At 33.5% G+C, this 21,844-nt stretch overlaps 1 protein-coding gene across 2 annotated transcripts in view; it reads left to right on the top strand.

Moving 5' to 3' along the window:
* Positions 1-21,844, top strand: part of LOC140435035 (uncharacterized) — a 198,624-nt gene that overhangs the window by 61,673 nt on the left and 115,107 nt on the right. For both annotated transcript variants that reach the window (XM_072523715.1, XM_072523714.1), the window contains exons 3-5: positions 1,373-1,674; positions 12,553-12,765; positions 17,076-17,641. In XM_072523715.1, coding sequence (XP_072379816.1) covers positions 1,373-1,674; positions 12,553-12,765; positions 17,076-17,641 — 1,081 coding nt within the window. The remainder of the gene's footprint in view (positions 1-1,372; positions 1,675-12,552; positions 12,766-17,075; positions 17,642-21,844) is intronic.

Here is a 21,844-nt window from a genome sequence, read left to right as displayed (position 1 = left end):
AAAAATAATTGGGGTTTGCTTGATAAAAAATTTTTGTAACGCCATCCGTTTTCAAGATACAGGGCGTTGAAGAAAAAAAATTTACGCATTTTTTACGATTTTGCCGAAACTACTGGTAACGTTGTAATGACATTTTATACGAATATGTTTTGGAAGCTGATACATCCCATGAATTTGTTTTTATATCTGATTCTCATAGAGGGCGCTAGTTACACGGATCGTAATAAGTATTAGTCAATATAACCTTTTTAAGAGTATAATTATTAATCAAAATTTCAAGTAAACTTAAACATCATTCAATTTTACAAGAAAAAGGTACTCTTGGTAAAACTCGATACTGTGTACCGTTTTCGGAATATTTTGATTTGAAAATTATGAAGTAATAATTGATGCTGGTAGTAATGATAAAGTTCTAATATGTATACCTCTATTTTTTCCAAGTGTTCCATGAAATCAAATCAAAATGTATTCAAATGTTGAATACACTGACATGTTATTAACCTTAGGCGAATGTTTAGGATGTTCTAGTGCAGCTGTGACACGTTATGCAGAAAAGTTTCCTGCAAGAAACTTACCAAGTAAAAAACATGTAGAGCTGTTGAACGACGTTGTCGGGAAACTGGGAATGTGAGACCAAATAAAATAAATTCTGGTAGACCAAGAACAACAAGAACGATCCGTGTAACTAGCGCCCTCTATGAGAATCAGATATAAAAATAAACTCATGGGATGTATCAGCTTCCAAAACATATTCTTATAAAATTTTATTACAATGTTGCCAGTAGTTTCGGCAAAATCGTAAAAAATGCGTTAAATTTGTTTTTTCTTCAACGCCCTGTATCTTGAAAACGGATGGCGTTACAAAAATTTTTTACTAAGCAAACCCCAATTACTTTTCAGTTTTTTACCTAGCCTAGAGACGGGGTTACCTTTTTTTGAAACACCCTGTATTATGTCATAGTGCGTATAGCATGGCTGAAGTGGAACTGGGCGGACCATGTGGCCAGAATGAATGATGGGGAGTGGACCCAAAAAATTACAGTTTGGAGACCACGAGCTAACAAAAAAAGCCGATTTAGACTATGTACACGATGGACAGACGTGGAGTTGGCAGTAAGAAGCTCGAAACCGACAGAACTAAAAGAAATTACGGGAGGAATATGTCCAACGTTGGATGCAGAAGGCTGTATAATGATACTATACAATTTTATACGGCCATTTATGGTGGCCATACCAGTATATGTTTTAATTTAAATAATTACACTAATTACATTATATTCTTACATTCTTACATATATTATTACATTATTACATTATTACATTATTACATTATTACATTATTACATTATTACAATATATTATTTAATTTCAGAACCAATCCGTTGTTTCTTGATAATCCTAGTACCGGACATGAAAAGCCATACTCATACCACTCCAGACCACCTCGTTCCAGAGAAAAATCAGCATCGTCAGGATATGGGGATAGTAACACTGGAAGCGTATTAGATCCGTATCAGGAGCATCTAAAACTTATGGAGGAAGTGGGAGTTTTACTGGAGCAGAATCCAGCATTTGTAAAATCGATCAAAGTCTCTACTCGTAGTGCAAAACCCAACAAATCAGTGCCATTTCATTCTTCATCTGCTGGAGACACCCTTACAACTATTCCAGAAGGTAACAATATAATTCACATTTATATAACTAAGGAAAATTTAATATAAATAATTTAATTTAATATAAATTTAATATAAATAAATAATTTCGAAATTAGTCCAGGTTGTATCTGTTATCTGTATCTCCTCTGTTGTCCTCTGTTGTCTGTATCTCCTCAAAATATTAGTAGAAATGATAATTTCACTATGCGGAGACGTCATAAGGTGGAATAAATTTTTTATTAAACAATTGTAAAAAAAATATGGAAAAACTAAATTTTTTTCATATAGTTGACAAATTATCGGCAGTTCAATCTGCTTTAAATATTTGTCTAAAAAGAAAACTTTCCACCAGTACTAGAAGAAAACGAGGTAGACCAAGACGGTCATGGAGAGATGTTGAAGATACAATGACCGCCAAGATTGCTTCGACAGAAACCGATGGAAATTAGTGCCAGTGCCAGCTATAGAAGACTCGCCAATTATTATATTAGAAAACTTTTATTTTCGATTAGCTATCATATATTATAAAAATCTAAATAATGCAAGAAAAGAATTTAAACCAAGGATCGGACTATGTAAGGATAAGGAGGGGCATATACTCAATATAAAAGAAGAAGTATTGAAAAGGTGGGTAGAACACTATAAAGAACTACTTACTATCGAAGTAGAAGATCCAAATCAACCACCCCCAGGAGCAAGCAACAATACACCATTGGACCCTCCATCAATTCAAGAAGTACGGGATGCAATAAAACACCTAAAAAATATTAAATTTCCAGGAAGTGATCGTATGCCCTCATTAAATGTGGAGGTGCTACTCTGACTAATCATATATATAAAATCATACTGAGAGCCTGGAATGAGGACCAAATCCCGGAAGAGGTGTGTATTGGGATCGTTTGTCCACTACACAAAAAGGGTGATCAGTTGGAATGTAGAAACTGTAGAGGAATAACCCTCCTTAATACAGCATACAAAATATTTTCGAGTATTTTATATGGTCGCCTAAGTACATATTCAGAGGAACTTCTTGGCGAATATCAAAGTGGTTTTAGGCCTGGTCGATCAACAACAGACCAGATCTTTGTGCTAAGGCAAATACTGAAAAAAACCAATGAATTCAATATCGACACATACCATCTTTTCGTAGATTTTAAATCGGCCTATGATAGTGTGATAAGAAATAAATTGTATGAATTCATGGATGAATTTCACATCCCCGATAGACTGATAAGATTGGTTAAAGCTACAATGCGTAAAGTTGTTTGCAAAGTCGAAATACAGGGCGAACAATCACAGGCATTTGAAACGCATGTTGGGCTGCGACAGGGAGATGCGCTGGCGTGTCTCCTTTTTAACATAGCTCTGGAAAAGGCGGTCAGGAATGCCCAAATAGACAACAGAGAAAACATTTTTAATAAATCATTCAATCTAAAACAACGCAAGCTAGAAAAAATGTATACCACCCTTTTCAAATGCCTCAAAGAATACGGGCCTGCAAGTAAATGAGGAGAAAACTAAGAATGGCAAATCAAGCGAAGAATAATCCTAGCAAACAAATGCTATTTTGAACTGAGTAGACATATATGAGAAGCAGTAACTTGGTTGAAAAATCTCCGACAATGGTTTGGGATGACCTCAGCGGAGCTGTTTCGCAGAGCAGTCAACAAAACCATGATAGCCTTGATGATCGCCAACATCCGGACCGGATAAGGCACTGAAGAAGAAAAAGTAACTAAGGCCAAAAAACAAATATATATATATATATATATATATATATATATATATATATATATATATATATATATATATATATATATATATATATATATATATTCAGGGATTCTACAGTATTCACTGCCTTTCCTCGCTCAACCGTTTCCATCTCTCTCTGTTGTCCAATTCTCCATCGTTTAGGCCTCTCTTACTCATGGCGTCGTCTACTTCGTTCCTCCAGGATTTTCGGGGTCGTCCTCTTTTTCTCCTTCCTACGGGACTCCATTCTCTTTATCCATCTGCTGTGCTACATGTCCATACCACTTTAGTCTTTTTTGTTCTATATATGTTAGTGTGTCTGTTTCTATCGATGTTCTTTGCTTTATTTCGTCAATACTTCTCCTATCCATTCTTGTTACTCTGCAGCATCTTCGCAGGCATTCCATCTCTGTTGCTACCATCTTACTGCTGTTTTTCTTGTTTATGATCCAATTTCAGCCCCATATGTCATAATACTTCGCACTAATGTTTTATAAATCTGTGTTTTTGTCTTCATATTTAGATGTCTATTCCACCATACTGAGTTAAGTTGTCGGATTGCTGTTCTTGTTTGTCCTAATCTTTGTGTAATTTCTTCTTCTTTTGTTGCCTTTTTCGTGATTATAAACCCCAAGTATTTGAATTTATCCTTTCCTTTGACTGGATTGGAGTGGAAACAAAAATAACCATATACAAAACCCTTATACAACCAGTGTTGACATATGGATCGGAAACATGGACTATTTCCAAGGCAGATAAAAACCTCCTGCTTATATTTGAACGAATGATCCTGAAAAGAATATTCGGTGGCATCTGTGAAAATGATGTTTGGAGAAGGAGGTACAACTACGAGATATATCACAGATATAAACATATATTTGGTGGTAAAGACGTAGCATCCTTTATAAAAATAGGAAGACTAAGATGGGCAGGACATCTGGCAAGATCACAGCAGAACAACCCTCCTAGAAGAATCCTTATGTCACAACCTGTGGGAAGTAGAAGTAGGGGTAGGCCAAAACTCAGATGGAGGGATGGTGTAGATGGGTGGTAGAAAAATAGGCGCAGCAAACTGGCAACAGTTGACAATGGATAGAACTGACTGGACGAATAAACTTAGGAAGGTCGAGGCTCTTTTATAGGGCTTTACACCAATGATGATGATCATATATCATATGTTATATGATTTCAACTAAAGTTTAGACTGTTTTTAGAATTATGTTTTAGTTGCTATCAGTAGATTTTTATATAAAATATTAGCTTTTGATGAGTGTCACCCTAAACTTGAAATTTATTTATAGTCTATTAAATAGTAACATTGAGATTACATTTTTAAGAAGAACAACATTTTATTTTTGGATGTGTATCAGGGTGGTTTGTATAAGCTTAATTTCAAGTTTGTAGTGTCACCACCCTTATCTCCCAGCCGCCCTGGTTGGAAAAACTGAGGGCCAAGGGTTTTTACGCCGTATCTCGTAAATTAGCAACCCTACAAAAAATTGTATAAAACACTATTTTCTTAGAAAATTAAACTTTTTATCTTAAAATTTAAAATAAAAAGTTATAAACAAAGATAACTAAAAATTTTTTAATACAAATTTTCTTTCTTTTTTTTTTCTAGTAATTTTACAATAAAATGGCATAGATCAACATTATATACTCCAGTCGTCAGAGACGAAAATGCCACGGAACCTCTAAAAATCATACAAAGAAGCCGAATTTTTGCCGAAAATGTTAATTTTAGGACGCTTAAAAAATGCAAAATAGTTTCCCACTTTTACACTCAGGCTTTTCCCTAAAACCCCCACGTAGAGGGGGAAATCGGAAAAAAAGCGATTAACCAAGAATCTGTCCGCCATAGAAAAGAATGTTTCGAATAAAAAATGTTGCTAAGATAATCATGAACAAAAACGTTTATTAGCATGATTAACATGTGTAGAATGAACCGTTCTCTCGGAAATAACGATTCAAGCGATCGGAGATTTTGAATGTCAGTTACGCGTGCGAAATCAATGCTCAATAAACTTTGTATCAGTTTGACAGTAAAAATTCAATATCTTTTGATCTGGGTGCAGCTTATTTTGAAGACTGGTCTCCAACAATAAAAATTTCACTACGATCAATAAAAAAAAGTAATAGATTTTATTGATCTCACGAGAAGCGTAAAAATGGCAAAAATTGCACAAAGTTTATTTATTGAACAGCTTTAAAGAAACTGACGTTATTTGCGGCAAAATACAAAAAATGCATACGAAAGCTGCACTCTACCTTTAAAGCACATTTTAATTTTTCTCAATAGAACACTCTATTTAAAAGGTATCGATTTTTTACCGTCGAGTTACTATAAATTTTATTTAACATTGATTTCGCGCCCAGAACTGACATTCAAAATCACCAGTTGCTTCATGCGTTGTTTCTGAGATAACGATTAATTCTACAGAAAAAGTGCTAATAAACATTTTTATTTAAAATGATCTCAGCTACATTTTTTATTTGGACCATTTTTTTCTACAGCGTACAGATTCTTGATAAATCGATTTTTTTTGCGTTTTTACTCTCCTACGAGTGTTTTAGGGGGAAGCCCGAGGGTTAAAGTGGTAAATTTTTTTGCATCTTTTTGGGGTCCCAAAATTGTTATTCTCGGTAAAATTCAGCTTGTTCGTATGATTTTTAGGGGTCAAATCTCTGACGACTGGACTAATAGGAGGTTTTTCAAAGAATAGTTTTCACTACAAATTTCATTAATTTTAATAATTTTTATTTTATTTTGTATTTTTATTTTTATTTAATTTTGTTATTAATTTTAATTTGATTAATTATACGGTGCTCTGAAGTTCACCTGGTTCTTGAATACCCGTCGTCTTGGAATAAGAGATTCAAAGGATTTTTACGCTGTATCTCCTAATTTAGCAGCTCTACAGAAATTAGAGACATTATTTGTAGAATATTAAATTGACTAGAACTGTATTTCTATTACTTTTTATCGTAGAATGGAAAATAAAAAAGTTATTAATAAAATAACTAAACATTTTTGAAAAAATTTTGTTTTGGGCCTTATAACTTTTTTCTGGCCATTTTACAATAAAAAGACATTGGAGCAATATTATAAAGGGTTTTCAACAAATAATTTTTACTATAAATGTGTTTCATTTCATTAATTTTTCTGGGTTTTACAGCAGTCCGAAGTTGACCGGGTTCTTGAATACTCATTAAAGGTCGATTCAAACACATCAGTCACGTCTCGTCACAGTCCCGGAGCCGAACCGAACAATCCGTCATACAAAATATTCTTTATTAGAAATATGCCGCCGGCATTCACATTCATCAGTTGACGAACAGTTTCCCAGCAATCAGGTTTCGACACGTCTATCGCCCGGCCGATTTTATAATCTCAGCGACGAATTTTTTGGTTTTGCAGGAACATGACGGGCGGCACAAGTGAACAAAATAAAATTATTGACGAACAATTAATAGAATGTGTGAGAAAATATAATGTTTTATATGATTTGTCGCATGCAAAATACATTGAAATTAATTTTAAAAGTAATATTTGGCAGGAAATAATAATAATATTTGTTAATTCTTCATCCGAGAAACTTTCCCTTTTCAACAGATTGGTCGCCGAAGACTGATGCATTTCGGGTGTGTGCGAATAGACAAACGAATAGTTCTGTGACCAGACGGGACCGGTTCGGCGCCGGGACTGTGACGGGACTGATGTGTTTGAATCGACCTAGAATACAATAAAACCGAACCATTAGGTTTAGTTTTTTATTATATATTTTTTTATTTATATAATTTATTATTTTGTTCACATTCTTATGGTATTATTAGTTTATTATCGACCTTTTTCCGACCACTTATGAGTCTACAGGCGCGTTTTTTAAAGTGGTATCAACATTAGGCCTAGTTTATTAACAATTTCCAGTTATTAAGCATAATTATATATTTAAAAAGTTATTTTCCAGCTATTGTTTTTATCATTTTCTTTGATGGTCCAGGCTGCGATTCAGAATGTAATTCTGTATCGATGATGAATGTTTGCGAAAGAACGAAGTTAGAGTAAATTGGCGTCATTGTGTATAATTCATCTTATATTCTTCTTCTTGTGGTGCCTATCCGTTACGGATGTTGGCTACTAGCATGGCAATTCTAACTTTATTGATCGCAGCTCGAAATAGTCCTGAAGTGGCCAAGGAACACCATTTTCGTAAGTTCTGGAGCCAAGATATTCTTCTTCTTCCTGGTCCCCTCTTTCCGTAGACCTTTCCCTGTAATATAAGTTGCAGCAGGTTATATCTATAATCGTTTCGCATTATAGGTCCAAGATATTCTAACTTGCGTTGTTTCACTGTGAATATAATTTCACATGTTTTATCCATCCGACGTAGAACCCCAATGTGTGTTATTCGATCCACCCAGGAGATCCTCAGTATCCGTCTATAACACCACATCTCAAACGCCTCGAGTCTTCCCATGGATGCCTCGGTTAGTGTCCATGATTCAATCCCATACAGCAACACTGTAAATACGTAGCATCTCAATAAACGGATTTTTGTTTTTAAGGGTAGGTCCTGGCTCTAAAATATCTTGCTCATTCTGAAAAATATTGACCTGACTTTTTCAATTATTTGTTTTATCTCAACTGAGTGGTCCCATTGGTCGTTTATGGTGGTTCCTAAATAGTAGTAACGGGACACTTGGAGTATTTGTTGCTGATCTACCAGTAATTGACTAGGTGGAATATGCTTCTTACTGATGACCATGTACTTTGTTTTCTTGATGTTAAAATCAAGCCCGTATTCTTGACTGATTCTCCACAATTGCGTTACTAGTGTCTGTTAACCTTCTAAACTGTCTGCAAAGAGGATGGTGTCGTCTGCATATCTGATGTTATTCAGGCGCTTACCATTTATGAGAATACCCTCTTCGATATGCTCTAAGGCCTGGCTCATGACGTGTTCCGAATAGACGTTAAATAATAAGGGACAGAGTATGCAGGCCTGTCGTACTTCTCTCTTTATTGCAACTTCTTCTGTTGGTTGGTTATTCACCCAAATGGTTGCTGATTGGTTGTAGTATATATTCTTGATTACTCGAAGGTCCTTGTTATCCAGATCAGTTGCCTTTAGTATATTCATGAGCTTATCGTGCTTGATTCTGTCGAAAGCTTTCTGGTAGTCGATAAAGCATACGTAAATATCGCAGTTGACGTCTCTGCACCTTTGAAATAATACCTGAACCGCGAACAAGGCTTCCCTTGTACCTAACGCATCCCTGAATCCAAACTGCGTTCGTTAGATCTGAGACTCGCATTTCTGATAAATTCTTCTGTGTATTATCTTTAAGAAGGTCTTAAGAATGTGGCTCATTAGACTAATAACACGATGCTCTTCGCATTTTTTCGCATTAGGTTTTTTAGGTATAGCAATAAATGTAGATTTTAACCAGCTCTTTGGGATTTTTCCCGAGTCATAAATTTTATTGAACGTTGTCGTAAACCATTTTACTCCTTTGTCTCCCATGATTTTTAGAAATTCTGAATGAAAGTTGTCGGGCCCTGGTGCTTTGCCTGCTTTGGTTGCTTTAAATGCGGCTTTGACTTCGTCTTGAGTGATTGGTGGTCCTGTGTCGTATTCCATAAATTATCTGGTTGTTATCTCTGTTGTCATCGAATGTCTTCTCAACGTATCTCTTCCGTATATTCTTTGTTCAATGTCTAGTACCGGGTCGCCATGATCATCAGTCATATGTCCTGATCTTTTGGGTTTGTACATTCCTGCTGCCTCTTTTACCTTCTTGTGGTGATTAAACGAGTCGTGTCTACTTTCCAATGATTCTATTTCTCTGCATTGATCTTCCAACCATTTGTTTTTGGTTTCTCTAATAGTTTTTCTTATTTCTTTGTCAATTCTTTTATACTCCTACATGTCTATGTTTTTAGCTCTTCTTCTATTCTCCATCATATTTATGATTTTATCAGTAATCCACTCTTTCTTTTTAACCGTTGTTGGGCAAAGATATTTATCTAGGATTGTCTGGTTAATTTGCTGTAGTTTTGCCATTTCATTATCTGATTCATTAGCTTTGTCTGTATTTATTATTTCTTTTTCTATATATGTTTGTATCTGGTGCCTGGCGTCTTCATTTTTTAATGGTCCTAAATCGTATTTTCTTGCGTTTGCACTCTCTATATTCTTCAGCTTTAGTCTGATGTTAACCAACAGTGGGTTCTTATATTATATCTGAATATTTCCATGATGTTACTGCAGGTTTCACCAGAACAATTGAGGCCTGCTTCTCGGCGACTACACATACTTTTACAGTTTCCCTTGCATCTGCAGAAAATTAATCTCTGAATTTTGAATTTTTTGACTGGTATCTAAATTTTTCCCTGCTTTTTCTAGCCCCAATTTTCAGAATCGTAATGTTTTCTGATGATAAACTCGAACTCTGTGGAAATGAGCTGCATCTTGTGTTTGCGCAATTGATGATAAGTTCAGCGTATTTTCGATCACTATCTTGGCAAATCGTTTGTACCTCAAAAGAGAATTATCTTTATTTTCACCATATAAAAAACGTTCGCCAACGACAGTCTTCAAAGATGGCTCGGCTTTCTCACTGAGAAATAATGCTGTTCCGCTAGCTAACTTAAGATTGTTCTGGTAAAATTTTGATGAATTTTAGTTTGCCGATTTTTTAAGCTACCAATGTTGTGTCGCCTCCTAATTAAGGATAAAGCGTGGAGAAATAGCAAATGCTCTGCAATGACGTCGCTTTATTTAAAACTTGAAGGACAGTATAATTGATGCAACTTACTTACACCTGGTTTAAGGTTTAAAAAAGTTGTACACTTTGGACACACAACATTGGACTGCTTTCTTTCTAACGCCGTGATCCAGACATGAATGTCAATGTCTTCTGTTATGACAGTCACAGAATAATAATCTGGGAATGAAGCAAGCGCAGAGTGAATGATGACTGTATCTGCTTCTGAGTCTGCCTGGTTGACACTAAAACCCACTTTAATACAGCAGTTTTAAGAAGGCCTATTAAGTTTGTTTTGTTCTTTTCATTGCTAATAAATTAATCTTAGAATCACATTGGTACGTTACTCTTATTAACTTTTATCTTTGTATATTGGTGCTTTTTAGTGAGACGCAACCGTACTAAGTGGGGTAAGTTTTGTGGTGGCGGAATTAGTCTATAATAAATTAATTCTTCTTCTTCTCGTGCCACTCCTAGCGGAGGTTGGAAATCATCGCCACTGCGACTTTGTGAGCAGCGCGCCTAAAAAGTTCAATCGAACTACACCCGAACCATTCACGTAGATTACGAAGCCACGATATTTTTCTTCTTCCCACACTTCTTTTGCCCTTAATTTTGCCCTGCATGATATTTCTTAAAAGTTCGTACTTTTCACCTTTCACAATGTGCCCCAAGTATTCCATCTTTCTAGTTTTTATCTCATTTAGAATTTCGCATCTTTTGTCTAAAGTTTGGAGTACTTGCGTGTTAGTGACGCGGTCCATCCATGATATTCTGAGAATGCGCCTATAGCACCACATCTCGAAAGCTTCGATGTTTTTTGTGGTCAACTGTTTTAGTGTCCAAGCCTCTACTGCATACAACAGGGTAGAAAAGACATAACACCGCAGCATTCGTATTCGTAACTTTATATTGATATCACGATCGCAAAAGAGTTTACGCATTCTATTAAAGACTGATCTAGCGATTTCTATTCTACATCTAATCTCTTTTGTTTGATCAGTATCGTCTGTCATCCAAGCACCTAGATATTTATAACAGGACACACGCTCAATCGTTGTATTGTCTATTACAAGATTAGCTCTGATGTTCTTTGATTTCGTGATTACCATAAATTTATTTTTTTTTCAAATTAATTTTCAAGCCGTAACTGTTACAGTATATATTGAGACTTTGAACGAGATGTTGTAGTTCTACTAGCGTTCCCGTTAGGAGAACCGTATCGTCAGCATACCTTATATTGTTGATCGTCTCACCATTTATTATCAGACCAAGATCTTCTTCCTCGAGTGCTTGTTCACAGATAGCTTCACTATACAGATTAAACAAAAGTGGCGACAAGATGCATCCCTGCCGGACTCCTCGACGGATTTGAATTTCTTCTGTTAGCCTACCCTCAACCTTCACATTTGCTGTTTGATTCCAATATAGGTTGCATATAATTCGAATATCTCGGCTGTCTATATTTTTCTTTATTAGAATTTGTCTTAGTGGTTCATGTTGTACTTTGTCAAAGGCCTTTTCGAAATCAATAAAGCAGGTGTAAATTTCTTGGTTCATGTCTAAGCATCTCTGTGAGAGAACGTTCATTGCAAACAGAGCCTCCCTTGTACCTAGCCCTTTTCTGAATCCCATCTGAGTGTTACTGATGTCTACGTCTAATTTCCTATAGATCCTATTATGGATTATTTTCAAGAACAGTTTTAGAGCATGACTCATCAAAGCTATCGTACGATATTCGCTGCATTCCCTTGTATTTGCCTTTTTTGGCAGTAGTATAAAGGTCGAACGGAGCCATTCCCTAGGTATTATTCCAGTTCTATATATTGTGTTAAATAGATCTAGGAGTATTTTAATAGATTCATCGTCCATAAGTTTGAGCAGTTCTACGGGAATTTCATCAGGACATAATAAATTAATAACAACATGCAAATCTTAAGAAAATAATAAATTGATTTAAAATGATATGAATTTTAATTTCATTGAGTACTCAAGAACTCGGCCAACATCGGAGCGCTGTAAAATCCAAGGAAATTAAACAAATTTGTACTGAAAATAATTATCCTATAAAAATTTAGACAATTTAATTTGCTACAAATAATGTCTAATAAAAATTGTTGTAGGATTGCTAGCTTACGAAATACAGAGCGAAAACCCTTTGCCTCTTTTTTCCAAGATGGCGGCCGGGGGACAAGGGTGGCGACCCTACAAACTTGAAGTTAATCTTATACTTACTTTCCTAATACATAAAAAAATTGCGGCCTCTAAGAAATGCACGTTAAAGCATAAAAAATGTAACATTTCAATGTACTATTAATACTATTACAAACTTAATCCATTTTTGCACCGTGTCTGTTTTAATTATTTTTTTAAGGTAAAGTTGATCTCCCTGTGCCAAAACCTATCTGGCCACTTCACGACAAAAAACTTCTAGATCAATATGACTCTATAGTTGATGACGCTCTTCTCCTGTATACAAGCTTAAACTATCATCCGGATAAGATAAAACCCCTAGAAACCTGCATTGATATTTCTGTAAAGGATTTGCTTTTGGAAATTCTAAATGGAATTAATGAAACCTTAGAAGGTAAGTAAAATTTGTACTGTTTTTTATATTTTATAAAGTCATCTTGCAATGACGAAGCTGTTCTTTTTTGTCTAAAGATTTTTAATGTTGCATATTTTGTGATTATTCAGAAAATTGTAAAAATTTACCAATTTTGGGTAACATTACGGAAATACTGAATAAAAAGTGATGCTAGTATTGGATTATTTTGTAAGTCATCATTATTTTCTTTGCCTTTATCAAACCAATATCAATCTCTTTCTCGACATGTTCTGCCTAAGCTTCCAAAATGGTTCCACCCATAAAATTTCCTAATACTTTTTTTTCTTCTTCTTTTGCTTCTTTTTTCTTACTTTTCTCCTTCCTTTTTTTCTTTTTCTTATTCTTTTTCTTATTCCTTTTCATCTTCTTATTCATCTCTAAACTACTTTTACCCGCTAGAAGTCAAATTTTTTTGTTCTGTTGGTGTCTATTCCCTTTTTCTTTCTTTTCTTCTTTTTTTTCCTTCTTTTTTGTTTCTCCATTAAGCGAAAGCAGACCTTGATCTATATTAATCTTTTTAACAGACTAGATTTACTAATGTTTGGAGATCTTGTTGGATAATTTTCTGCAAAAACGGCGCATCTGATGTTGTTGATTACTTCTCCGCCTAGTCTTACTTCATCTTGTCTGGTATCCAAAGCCTTGCTTAAGATTTATTTGGAATATAGATTAAAAAGATTGGATGACAAAATGCAACCCTGTCGTATATCACGTTTGATGGGTAGTTTTTCAGTACGACTATCTCCAATTTGGATAAAGACTACTTGATTTTGATATTTATTTAATTTATTTATTTGTGATGTAAGTATTTTAGGAGTCTTATATCATAGTGTAACTATATAACTTTCAGACTTTCGAAAAGGATGTAATCTCATTTTTATAACCTTCACTTAAACTTATCCCAAATTCTTCCCAGGATTTTTGTTTCGCATCTCTTACTGCCTTTTTGGCAATTTTAGTTTTAATATTATACAGTTCTTTGTCCTTGAATCTTTTTTTTGCACAGAAACTTTTTAAAAACTGCACAAAATACTTTAGCTTTGCGTGATAATAGGGACATCACCTGTATTCAGCTATAAAAATTTCAAGAAGTTTCGCTTTTATTTTTTTTTCTAAGTTTCTTATAAGTATTTCAACCTTATTAGGTCTCATCAGAGCGCCATATGCAGTTGCTCTGAATTTAATTTCGCAAAGTAGTTAATCTTAGAATCCCTAGTGTTAAAAAAATTATGTTTAACATTGTAAAATAGGTATACAAAAGTACGGCTATTTTAAACTTATAAATGTTTAAAATTACTCAGACGCATCAACATATAGGAAGTTAATTTTTAGTTAAATTTATTTTTATTCGAAATGTTGACATTTTTACACCAATTAAAAAATCAATACAATGTCCTAAGACTCTTAGAACTCGAACTATCCCTTGCCGATTTTAGTATTTCAAAAACTGAATTCATAAATTCAAATTTATAAAAGTCGCAATATCTCTGGTTCTGATTAACGGGAATTGATATTTTTTTAATTTAAAGTACCTGGTTAAATAGACTATAAAAATTAAATTGGTTAATTTGTGAACTGTTATTTAACCAAGTAATTTGTTTAAATAATTTCAAATAAATAGTTACTTTGTCAAATTTTCTTTTTTTTTTATTATTACTAGTAGAGAAGCGTATGAAATGATAGTTAACTTAAATATTTATGTACTACAGTGATAAATAATATCTTTTTTCTTCAAACGTCAAATAATGATGACATTACTTATCTAACTTGATCCTGTCAAAGTTTGATGTCTCCGCCGGCAGCAGTTTTTTTTCCCATTTCTTTACGGCGGAGGGAAAAATGTTGTCATGGCAACAATATGAAACATGTCACAAAGCAACAATACAAATGTCATTAACAACAATTAAACGTCATTTTTATTTATAGTAATATTAAAAGTACAATTAGTTAATGAGTCATTTTCAAAATTGAAACCGTGCAAAAATGTTCCCGACTCTTGATACGCATTGGTAATTGTTGATGATACTGATGGTCGAGAACAACTTTCAGCAATCATTCCCGATGTTGGCGAATCATGAGGGTTTAAAATTTTTTGAGCATTATCGTTCTTATTTCTTATTTCGTTTAGGTTTTTCATTTTCGCACTAAATTTGCGCTTGCGGTTGCAACAACAATAAGCTGTCTTTAATAATTGCAAACAACTGTCAAACAACTGTAACCAGGGAGACGCAAATCCCACCGACGACTTAATTATTTTAATTTCTAACATCTAGACGACTTTGATAGTTGTCACAGTTAATTTCGAGTAAAAGTAGCGTATGAATTGTACTATTTATGGTTGAAAATTACTACGTTTGAAGAAAAAATAGTATACTTTATTCGGCAAAGAAGCGACTTTCCTTGACTTGCCCTCTATTACGCGCCTCACTTTGTTCGGCGCGTAATATCGGGCGCGTCAAGAAAAGTCATGCTTCTCCGCCTCATAAAGTAATATACTATTAATAGATTATACAAAAAATTAATTTTTTATTTGAAAATCAAATCTATACGTGTTAATTTTTCATCAATTATGCGTATTATATTTACAATTACTGTTTTGACTGAAAAACACTACAAATATATTTTATTTGTTCCATAGAAAGCTATGTAAATTGTAATATGTAATATTTTATACACAGTTTATGTTAATTAATTAGTGTAAATTATTTTTGTATTTTTTTTAAGAAAAAGTAATTATAAAAATAATAAGCATAATTACAGAAAAATTAACACGTTGTTGTAATTATAGCAATTGATTTTTAAATAAAAAATTATTTTTTTTGTAAAATACGGCGTAAAAGATACTATTTATTACTATAATAAATAAAATACTTAAGTTGCTTACTATTCCATAATATTTTCTACTAATAATAAGAGAAAAGTAAAATTTTGCAAAAAGAATATTTATTTCAAATTGTTCAAATAAATTACTCGGTTAAATAAATAATTAACAAATTAACTTATTCCATTTTTATCATATTGCCATGAGGTAACAAAAAATAAAAAAAAAACATCTTTTTTTTTTTAATTTTTAATTTTTAAAGGACTCGTTTTTAATTTTTTTGTCAAAATTGAACTTTTAAAGTTTAAAATGGCTCTTTTTAAATTGCTTATTGTTTATAAACAAAGACCCAGTGAATATAAAAAAAGGGCTAAATCTAGCTCTTTAGGACATTGTTTTTTTTTGAATTCGTGTAAAAATGTGAAAATGGCGAATAAAAAAAACTTCCTACCTCTTATTGTGTATGAGTTATTTTAATTGTGTAAGCTTATATTCACAGTACCTTCGCTAACCTAGTTTACAATATCTATCATAAACTTTTTAATTTTCCCTATTGTTCCGGATTCCGCCACTAGGAGGCATGGATTTTATACGGGATAAATTTGATGAATCACAATTTGACAGTCTCCTCTAAATAATTTTTTTAGGACACGATATTATTTATGTTAAAAATTCTTTTAAATGTGATATCTACACATTTTAACAAGGAACCTGTATTTTTACGTAATTCTTATCTGGTTAATGAATGTGGGTCTTGTAAAATCATACAGATGTAGGTTAATAGTGATTTATCTAAATATTGCAGTTACACATGTAATAGGTCGTAAAACAGTACTTATAATTATTCAAATTATAGTTAAGTTATTAAAAACTAAGTTATAAAAAAACAATTGAAATTTATTGGCTTAAAAATGTTTGAAACCAATTTCTCAGTTTGACGACATTGTGGTTTACGCCTGTTGACTAACAAGACGACGATATTTAACCCTGTCATTTTCAATAATCGCCCTGTATTTCGCTACTGTGAGGAGCTTTTGTTGGTTTGATTAGGCATCATTACTTCTTATTACTTCTTAGATTAGGCATCATTACTTTAACGAAAAAAAAGTCATGAGATATTAACCACTTTTTTTTCTATCTCCTCTATACGGTATACCCTGCAAAACATACTAATTTGGGACACCCTGTACACTACCATCGTTTTGATTTAATCTTAAAAAATATTAGATTTATAACCAAAAAGAAGGTATACCAATAGTATACTGTATTGATATGTCAAACCATAAATGACAAGTCATTAAGCACGGTTATAACGTTACTGTTGACCCATAGAAATAAGTGATTCCATTGCCTATCTTGACGATTGTTTTTTAATGGTTCTATATTTATAACCCTTATAACTGCGGTATTTTTATAATAATTTTACCTCACAATAAATAACTTACATTAAATTATTAATACGTTTCAGGTCGAAACGCAACACCACCTGAAAATATGCTTAAGATTATCGACGAAAGAATACGACTTAAACTTGATACTCTGAGAGCATCAACCGAAGAAGAAATGAAGAGACTTTGTGTTAATCTCACCAACTGCCGTAAAAAGAACTCCGTCATACGAGCTTTAAGCAACTCAACTTCTAGCGGTAACTCCAGCAAAACTTCCAGTAGTAGGAATAGAACCATATCTTCGGAAACTGAGGATGCCTATGAAGTTCCTTCAAGATCATCGAGTAGTGGTTTTAGTGATTCTTTAAAGGACCATCAAAATTTGCCTGTGTTTATTCATGATAATCTAGTTAGTGTACCAAATATAGTAAGAAACGCTTTAATCTACGGAACTCTATGTAGGGCGAAAATGGGAAACGAGGGCCTTCTTAAAAAGTCAAAGAAAATCGGTACGTATCCTAAGAAAACGTTACTGAAGTCTACTAGTGACAACAGGCCTAGTGTTTGGGAGCAATACTATGGTGTAAAGGCGGTCGAAGAAGGAGAAGTAAGATATCCAACTAAACCAACGGATGTGCCTTTATATGTGAGTATATTTTTGAATTTTATGGCTTTGTTTAAAAATGTATACACAATGATTAACTGATATTACGGAGTTTCATCGGAGATCTTCATTACAGGAGAAATATGGAAATATAATGCTTTATAAAGCAATAACAAATTAAGAATGGTTTTAAAGACATTTTAAACGCAACAACCTGTTAAATATTTTTACGCCCTGTATAATCAAAAACAAAGTAGGTTTTAAATGTTAATACTTATTGACAAATAGCTATTAAAACGATTTAGTCTAATCTAATACATACGTTAACCTAATTTTTGATTACTTTTAGTGTGTGTACAGGATGGTATCAATCGTGCTCCTAAAATATTCTTAGTTTTTTTAATGGAATACCTTATTGGATCGAAATAATAATACTAAAATAAAATCAATACATATATATTTTGCGTATACTATAAACACATTTTTAATTTATAAACAAAAATCCAATTTAGTATCATAATCGCAATGAATATCAGGCTCAGTGTCAGTTCCTAAAGATCCACTATCGAAAGTGTTGGAGTTGCATCAGAAACTGTTGGAGGTTCTAATAATTATATCACTTTTGACAATAATGATCTCAATTATTTTTGTAGTAATAATTTCCTTAGACTATTCTAAAAATATATGGATCCGATGTAATCATCAACCGATTCAAAACGTCTTGTGTTGTATGTTCTTTTGAGCATTTTGGCGAGAAATCTTCACGAAATATTTTATTATTTTTATTTCGTGCTTCCTGAGCTTCCTCAGATAATTGTTCAATTGGTAACAAATCAGAAACTATAATTTGTGACCCACGAATTGATATTTTATAGACTGAAGACGACATGTAATACCAGTGGCGGCGCATGATCATAATTTTATGTGGGTAAGATACATTTTGCGAGGTCTTCTGCTCGCGCATAAAGATAGATTTTTTAAAATAAAAAACATGTGTCATTTCATTATTAAACTTTTATTCATGCAAAATCTAGTCAAACTTATAGCTAACCTAAAAATATTTAAGATATTAAGATCTACCACCGTTAAAAAACAATTTAATTGAAATATTACAGGAACAGAAATTGTTTACTTTTTACACTGCTGAATTGTTTAATTACGTGCTCGTAATCTAGCTTGGATGCTATATCAACCTTAATAGACAAAATTGCGACCGAAAAAAGTCGTTCCTGTGACATGGTACTCCTTCAATAATTCTTAATGAGTTTTAATTTTGAGAAGCTCCTTTCTGCGGAGGCTGTACTAATTGGTATTGTTAACAATATTCTAATGACGATGTAAATGTTTGTGTATATTTCTTTTAAGTTATTTTCTGTAATATATTGAAGCAACTGTTTCACGTCTGTTATAAAGTTAGGTAAATTAGGGATCATAATTTGTAATTCTTCATATAAATCGTAAGGTTGAAAGTCACTGCTCTCTCCCACTCGTAGGACTCGTAAATCTTGACAATTTTTTAATATTTGTTCTTGTGGAATATGTTTTAATTGACTTATATCATTATACAGAAAACTAAAATTTTTATAATGTTGATTTAAAGCCATAAATCTCAAACCCATATTGGTAATAATTGAATCAAGCATAGTGTTACAAAAATTTGCATCATACCGGCTTTTGGGACACTCTATATGCTGATTCTCGCTTTTAATCAAAAACCCTTTTCTTTTGCGCTACTCTTTTGTTTTTAAATTTGTTAGGCAGATCATAACAGCTTCTGTAAATAAATTGTTGAGCATTAGACAAGCATTTTTCAAATCCAGTTTGTTGATATTCGTTGATCCAGTCACAAAATGTATGCAAATGTTTAAGGGCACTGCTTAAATTAACTTATACAGATTGCCAAAGTTTGCTTATCACATTTACACGCGATAGCAATTTATACCATACCTGTAAAGATATTACAAATTCTAAACTATGCATTTCGTTTAATACTGAATCACAATCACTGAAAGTGTCTGATTGATCCGTTTGATTTTTTAAACTTTCTATGCGTCCTACAAAATCATCGAATTGAAATAGTATGGACTTAACTGCCTCGATTCTGCTTTCCCATCTCGTCTACGATAAAGGCTTCATGGTAAGTTTTAATTTATCTTTGACCAATTCCCAGGGTTGGCTGGTACCTGAAAACAACAAATACATTTTTTGGATAAAACCAAAAAATGTTCTTACTGTCACCGAAGAATTAGCGGCGTCTACCAACAGCAGATACCAACAGCTGTAACAACCGGAAGGTGTGAAAAATTCCCTAGCATTTATATTTAATATTCGAGTTTTGCCTCCACTATGTATGCCTACCATACTTCAACCCAAATAAACTATACGCTTTGATTTGACGACCAACAGCAAGAAAACAAAATCGTCAAAAAGTTGCGGTGTTCAGAGGGAGGCTGCGGTGATTGACGAATGGGAAATACCCTATTTTGTTTTGATGCGATAGGGATAGGAACGCAATTTCAGGGCAATATTTTTTTTAGGCCAGCGGTGACGTGCATTGCAGCGGGCGATAGCGACGCAAGTACTTTTTTTCGGCGCGTTCATGGCTTAGGTTTAAGTAATACATGAATCTACATGGCGTGAGGTCGCTCGGACCGCGACACCGTTGGCTGTGGCCCATGTCGCCCATGCCCTATGCCGCCTTTGTGTAATACCATGGATATAATTCTATAAATTTCCTTCTTCTTCAGGTTTCTTCTCCCATCGGAGGTTGGAAATCATCATCGCTATTTTAATTTTATTGGTCGTGCTTCTGAATAATTCTAATAAGCTGCAACCGAACCACTCTCAAATTTCCTAGCTAGGATATTTTGCGTCGTCCTGGGTTTCTCTTCCCTTGTATCTTCCCTTGCATAATTAACCTAAGTAATACGTACTTCTCGCCCCTCATTTTATGACCCAGATATTAAATCTTTCTAATTTTAACAGTTTTTATGACTTTACATTATTTCTTCATTCTTTGTAACACCTCTATATTAGTTACTTTTTCAGTTCATGATATTCTGTGGATTCTCATGTAGCACCACATCTCAAAGGAGTTTAATTTTTTGATTTCAGACTGTTTTATTGTCCACGCTTCCATGCCGTATAGTAAAGTAGAAAAATCGTAACAACGTAGCATTCTTGTGCGGATCTCTAGATTAAGGTTACGGTTGCAAAGTAAGTTCTTCAATTTTATGAACGTGTTTCTTGCCATTTCTATTCTAGATCTGATTTCTTTTGTTTGATCTCCATCTTCGGTTAGCCACGTTCCTAAATATTTATATGTTGTTACTCTTTCAATCGTTGTATTATTGATGATCAGGTTATCTACATTTTTTGTTTTTTTTTTTGAGAATATCATTGAAATAACTATTTACAGACGTAACAACGCCATCTAATAACAACAAAAGAAATCATACGATTTCCTACCTGGCGAAACTGAATTCAAATTTTTACCACTGTTTTACCACTGTGCCTTCTATAACTTGCAAAGCAAACAGCTTGATGAATTACTCGGCAACGGAATCTAAAATATGCATTCCACCTGCCGTTCATAATGGTCAAAATTCGTAGTGAATTCAGTTTCTGGTACTCCAAAAAGAGTAAAGAAAATAAACATAATGACGGTATTAGATTTTTGTTTCGATACAGGGCAGCGGCAAGCCGCTGATACGTATTTCGACCTCTTTAGGTCTCATCAGAGCGGTATATGCCACTGCTCTAGAAAAGTTTCTCTTCATTGACCCTTATTCCTTTAACATGGGTAGTGAACTGCTCATTGATTATGTTTTGAGCCAACGCGGACGAAAAATAATAGTTATTAATAATTTCAAATTTCAATTGCTAAAGACTCTAAAATCAAATTGCCTTTTGTGAACTTGTGCGACGAAAGGGTGTAAGGCTAAACGTCATGCAACTGGTGAGTAGATTTTATACCGTTTTTTTAATTGTTTCCCACTATTAGCGGATAATTCTAATTAAACAAAAAAAAATCAGCCTAATTAAGTTCTTTAAGTTAACTGTACAAGATGTTTCTTGTAGACAAGTCATAATATTACTTTGTTGCTTTAAATAGATTACCTTTTCTGATATTATATTTTTAGATTTCTGATTAAATTATTAGAGTCACATTGTCACAGTTTTAGATTTTATGTAGATCATTCTAAAGCATTGAATATCCCAAAAAATATGTCAGATATTACGTTA

The sequence above is a fragment of the Diabrotica undecimpunctata genome, chromosome 2 (genome assembly GCF_040954645.1).
Source record: "Diabrotica undecimpunctata isolate CICGRU chromosome 2, icDiaUnde3, whole genome shotgun sequence".
Taxonomy (NCBI): domain Eukaryota; kingdom Metazoa; phylum Arthropoda; class Insecta; order Coleoptera; family Chrysomelidae; genus Diabrotica; species Diabrotica undecimpunctata.
This window is presented reverse-complemented; position numbering and strand designations above follow the sequence as displayed.